Genomic DNA, 5,988 nt, shown 5'->3' with positions numbered 1-5,988 from the left:
CTATAAAACTTTTTCCCCACTCTTGTAGCTATATATTCTTTAACTGCCTCCTCATATGACAGTTTATGTGTTTTAGAAATAGAATTTTAAGAAATAAACTTTGTAGTTTATAGACATAGATTTCTTTTAACATGGTTGATTAGAGTTTGCTTTTAGTTATTAATAGTTTAGAAAAGTTTATTTCAGCGTCACAATTTATTATGGATAATGTCACATTAATTTTCATTGTTAACTTTGAGAAAACCTCTATGGATTACTTCCTCATAAATATTTACTATTATAAATGCATTACTGATTTCAGTACTGCTATAGGATTGTGCATTACAGGAATTCTGATAAAATACTCATTCACACCATTCCATTACACACATTACTGATGGGGTATATTCTTTTATTTATTTATTTATTTTTGACTGTGTTGTGTCTTCGTTGCTGTGCACAGGCTGTCCCTAGTTGCAGCGACTGGGGGATACACTTTGTTGCGGTGTGCAGGCTTCTTATTGCGGTGTTTCCTCTTGTTGCAGAGCACGGGCTCTAGGCACGCAAGCTTCAGTAGTTGTGGCTCGCAGGCTCAGTAGTTGTGGCTCACGGGCTCTAGAGCGCAGGCTCCATAGTTGTGGCACACGGTCTTAGTTACTCCGCGGCATGTGGGATCTTCCCGGACCAGGGCTCGAACCCGTGTCCCCTGTATTGGCAGGTGGCTTCCTAACCACTGTGCCATCAGGGAAGCCCCTGGAGTATATTGGTTTTTGTTTTTGTTTTTTTTTTGCGGTATGCTGGCCTCTCACTGTTGTGACCTCTCCCCGTTGCGGGGCACAGGCTCCGGACATGGAGGATCAGTGGCCATGGCTCACGGGCCTAGCCGCTACGTGGCATTTGGGATCTTCCCGGACCGAGGCACGAACCCGTGTCCCCTGCATCGGCAGGCAGACTCTCAACCACTGCACCACCAGGGAAGCCCTGGAGTATATTCTTGACAGAAGGAAATTTCCGTTTTGACTAAGCATTGAAGAAAACTGAATCTTTGACTTATCTTTCACATGCCTGATGATTGAAATAATTTTCCACAGAATAACTTCTGGTTTTATACTTTTCAGTTCTTTTTTTCTTCTTCAAATGCACATGCTTTGAGAGCTGTGACGTGCAAGACATGGCTATATTGTGAGGTGGTTTTTGTCCTTACGCTTCTGTGTCTTGTGCTAGTTAAGTCAGTAGAGTAGTCAGTAAGAGTACTGGAAGTTATTCCTGTAATGGGATATTATATAGTCAATTACATATGGTGGTGTCTGAAAATCACATAATAGCCTCACTTAAAACATCTCCTTAGCCAGATTTCAAAAAAGCCTGTGACCAATCCAATATGATCCAACATAGCGGACTATGATAGAAGGAAAATTGGCAAAGAAATAGACGCTGGTCTTACCTGATGGAAGTTAAAATATCTCACTTTTGACAATTTTGCAAAAACCTATAATTACATGAACTAATTTCTAGGGTTCTTCGTAGGACCTAAAAAGGAACCCATAGAGTTGTGGAACAACAATAGAAGCTACTGTGATGAGAAGCCCCGGCACCACAACAAAGAGTAGCCCCCGCTCACCTCAACTAGAGAAAGCCTGCACGCAGCACTGAAGACCCAATGCAGCCAAAATAAAAATAAATAAATAAAAATAAATAAATTTATCTTTTAAAAAGTAATACTCAGGTTTGAGTCATGAGAAATTTGATGAGGAGAAATTAGCTAATGTTTTCAGAACTTTTAAAATATCAAACTCAGTCTCTGAGATTTTAGCATTATATACAACATCGGTTACTTATTAGTGGTTTGGGAAGGCCAATTTAAAATTTTCTCATCTTACTGTATTGAAATTCATGGCCCTAATGTTTTCCACGTTGACTATATGAATGATGAAGAAAAGTCAATCATGTATTTCATTTCCAACTGGACAGAAAACAATATTTTAAAAAGTGTTTGGACTACTGACTTTTGATTTCTTGTAAGGCAAATGGATAGGTAATTTTTATTCCCTGATTAGGAGAAAAATGGTGGAAGAGGGCAGGGTTAAGGATTAAGATTTCAAGAGCATGAGAGGTAGATGGCCAACCAGAGTTCCTAAGGTTCGGTGCCTGTAACTGTTGCCACCACTTAAGCCTGCCAAAGCAGTGGTATGGCTGCTGCGCTCGTGTTTGCTACCTCTAGAAACATTCTTGCCAGTAGTGGCGGCAGCGGGACTCAATTACCCCCTTTTTTCACTCTCTCCAGAAGCTCCAGATGGCGTCTTCCGTGGGCAACGTGGCCGACAGCACAGAACCAACGAAACGTATGCTTTCCTTCCAAGGGTTAGCTGAGTTGGCACATCGAGAATATCAGGCAGGAGATTTTGAGACAGCTGAGAGACACTGCATGCAGCTCTGGAGACAAGAGCCAGGCAATACTGGTGTACTTTTATTACTTTCATCTCTACACTTCCAGTGTCGAAGGCTGGACAGATCTGCCCACTTTAGTACTCTGGCAATTAAACAGAACCCTCTTCTGGCAGAAGCCTATTCGAATTTGGGGAATGTGTACAAGGAAAGAGGGCAGTTGCAGGAAGCAACTGAGCATTACCGGCATGCATTGTGTCTCAAACCAGATTTCATCGATGGTTATATTAACCTGGCAGCTGCATTGGTAGCAGCAGGCGACATGGAAGGGGCAGTACAAGCTTACGTCTGTGCTCTTCAGTACAATCCTTATTTGTACTGTGTTCGCAGTGACCTGGGGAACCTGCTCAAAGCCCTGGGTGGCTTAGAAGAAGCCAAGGCATGTTATTTGAAAGCAATTGAGACGCAACCGAACTTTGCAGTAGCTTGGAGTAATCTTGGCTGTGTTTTCAATGCGCAAGGGGAGATTTGGCTTGCAATTCATCACTTTGAAAAGGCTATCACCCTTGACCCCAATTTTCTGGATGCTTATATCAATTTAGGAAATGTCTTCAATGAGGCACGGATTTTTGACAGAGCTGTGGCAGCTTACCTTCGTGCCCTAAGCTTGAGTCCAAATCATGCAGTGGTACATGGCAACCTGGCTTGTGTATACTATGAGCAAGGCCTGATGGATCTGGCAATAGACACCTACAGGCGAGCTATTGAATTGCAACCACATTTCCCTGATGCTTACTGCAACCTAGGAAACGCTCTCAAAGAGAAGGGCAGTGTTGCTGAAGCAGAAGATTGTTATCATACAGCTCTCCGGCTGTGTCCCACCCATGCAGACTCTCTGAATAACCTAGCCAATATCAAAGGAGAACAGGGAAACAGTGAAGAGGCAGTTCGCTTGTATCGTAAAGCATTAGAGCTCTGCCCATTCTTTGCTGATGCCCACTCAAATTTAGCAAGTGTATTAAAGCAGCAGGGAAAACTGCATGAAGCTCTCATGCATTATAAGGAGGCGATTCGAATCAGTCCTACCTTTGCTGATGCCTACTGTAATATGGGAAACACCCTACGGGAGATGCAGGATGTTCAGGGAGCCTTGCAGTGTTATACTCGTGCCGTTCAGATCAGCCCTGCATTTGCGGATGCCCACAGCAATCTGGCTTCCATTCACCACGATTCAGGGAATATTCCAGAAGCAATTGCTTCTTATCGCACTGTTCTGAAGCTTCAACCTGACTTTCCTGACGCTTATTGTAATTTGGCTCATTGCCTGCAGGTTGTCTGTGATTGGACAGACTATGATGAGCGAATGAAGAAGTTGGTCAGCATTGTGGCTGACCAGTTGGAGAAGAATAGGTTGCCTTCTGTGCAGCCTCATCATAGTATGCTCTATCCTCTTCCTCATGGCTTCAGGAAGGCTATTGCTGAGAGGCATGGGAACCTCTGCTTGGCTAATATAAGTGTCCTTCATAAACCACCGTATGAACATCCAAAAGACTTGAAGCTCAGTGATGGTCGACTGCGTGTAGGATACGTGAGTTCTGACTTTGGGAATCATCCTACTTCTCATCTTATGCAGTCTATTCCAGGCATGCACAATCCTGATAAATTTGAGATATTCTGTTATGCCCTGAGCCCACATGATGGCACAAACTTCCGAGCGAAGGTGATGGCAGAAGCCAATCATTTCATTGATCTTTCTCAGATTCCATGCAATGGGAAAGCAGCCGATCGCATCCATCAAGATGGTATACACATCCTTGTAAATCTGAATGGTTATACCAGGGGTGCTCGAAATGAACTCTTTGCTCTCAGACCAGCTCCTATTCAAGCAATGTGGCTGGGGTACCCTGGGACTAGTGGCGCGCTTTTCATGGATTATATCATCACTGATCAGGAAACTTCACCTGCTGAAGTTGCTGACCAGTATTCTGAGAAACTGGCTTATATGCCCCATACTTTCTTTATTGGTGATCATGCTAATATGTTCCCTCACCTGAAGAAAAAAGCCGTCATCGATTTTAAGTCCAATGGGCACATTTATGACAATCGGATTGTGCTGAATGGAATCGACCTCCAGGCATTTCTTGATAGTCTGTCAGATGTGCAAATAGTCAAGATGAAATGTCCTGATGGAGAAGACAACGCAGACAGCAGTAATACAACTCTTAATATGCCTGTCATTCCTATGAATACTGTTGCAGAAGCAGTTATTGAAATGATTAACAGAGGACAAATTCAGATTACAATTAATGGATTCAGCATTAGCAATGGGCTGGCAACTACCCTGATCAACAATAAGGCTGCCACTGGAGAGGAGGTTCCCCGTACCATTATTGTAACCACACGTTCTCAGTACGGGTTACCGGAAGATGCCATTGTGTACTGTAACTTTAATCAGTTATACAAACTTGACCCATCTACTTTGCAGATGTGGGCAAATATTCTGAAGCGTGTTCCCAATAGTGTACTGTGGCTGTTGTGTTTTCCAGCAACAGGAGAAGCTAATATTCAACAGTACGCACAAAATATGGGCCTTCCCCCGAACCGTATCATTTTTTCCCCTGTTGCTCCTAAAGAGGAACATGTTCGGAGAGGCCAGCTGGCTGATGTCTGCTTGGACACTCCGCTCTGTAATGGACACACCACAGGGATGGACGTCCTTTGGGCAGGGACCCCCATGGTGACTATGCCAGGAGAGACTCTTGCTTCCCGAGTTGCAGCTTCCCAGCTCACTTGTTTAGGCTGTCTCGAGCTGATTGCTAAAAATAGACAAGAATATGAAGAGATAGCTGTGAAACTGGGAACTGATGTAGAATACCTGAAGAAAATTCGTGGCAAAGTCTGGAAGCAGAGAACATCTAGCCCTCTGTTCAACACCAAACAATACACGATGGAACTAGAGCGGCTCTATCTACAGATGTGGGGGCATTATGCAGCTGGCAACAAACCTGATCACATGATTAAGCCTGTTGAAGTCACTGAGTCGGCCTAAATAATGACTGTGTGCCCAGGAGAATTTCCCCTGTAGCTGAGCCTCAACCTTCTGGGGGAAAGGGAACTACTTTTTCAATATCATGCTGCAGATGGGTGACACACAATGATAAGAAATAGCACAGCCAGACTTGCTTCCTTCATGATCATGACAGGGAGAGACACAAGAGAATGGAAACTGCTGTTCCACAAGGAGATTCCATCGAATTTTGCCGCAACCAGGTGTCTGGAAGGTCTGGAAGGTAAGTCTGGAAGGTCTGATCTCCCTTGGTCTTCCAGGGGATGGATGGTTAGTGTGGAAGGGAGATAGAGATTGCCCAGCCGTTTTGTGATTATCATGGATGGATTGAGTCTTCTGAATTAATTTTTTTCTTTCTATTTTGGGTATTGGAGCTTTTAAAAATGTTTGGTTTCAGGTATTTTTATTCATGTGAAGTGTATATGATTCTCTTGAGATCAGGTGTTAAGCTGAAATATTCCTTGTTTTAGTTTCTGAACTCTACAGATAAATGGGGACTTTGCTGGTGTAGTCTTTTTCTAGGTTTTATAAACCGCTTGAGCCTGTATCAGTCAATC

At 43.4% G+C, this 5,988-nt stretch overlaps 1 protein-coding gene across 1 annotated transcript; it reads left to right on the top strand.

Moving 5' to 3' along the window:
- Positions 1-2,272: 2,272 nt before the first annotated feature.
- LOC307056356 (UDP-N-acetylglucosamine--peptide N-acetylglucosaminyltransferase 110 kDa subunit-like) lies at positions 2,273-5,413 on the top strand (the record flags this gene model as incomplete). The annotated part of the gene is made up of 1 exon (XM_079709085.1): positions 2,273-5,413. The coding sequence occupies one exon, from the start codon at positions 2,273-2,275 to the stop codon at positions 5,411-5,413; it is 3,141 nt and encodes a 1,046-aa protein (XP_079565211.1).
- Positions 5,414-5,988: the final 575 nt, after the last annotated feature.

Source organism: Hyperoodon ampullatus (assembly GCF_949752795.1).
Source record: "Hyperoodon ampullatus genome assembly, chromosome: 7".
NCBI lineage: Eukaryota > Metazoa > Chordata > Mammalia > Artiodactyla > Ziphiidae > Hyperoodon > Hyperoodon ampullatus.
Note: the sequence above shows the minus strand (reverse complement) of the source record. Positions and strands in the feature narration are given on the sequence as shown.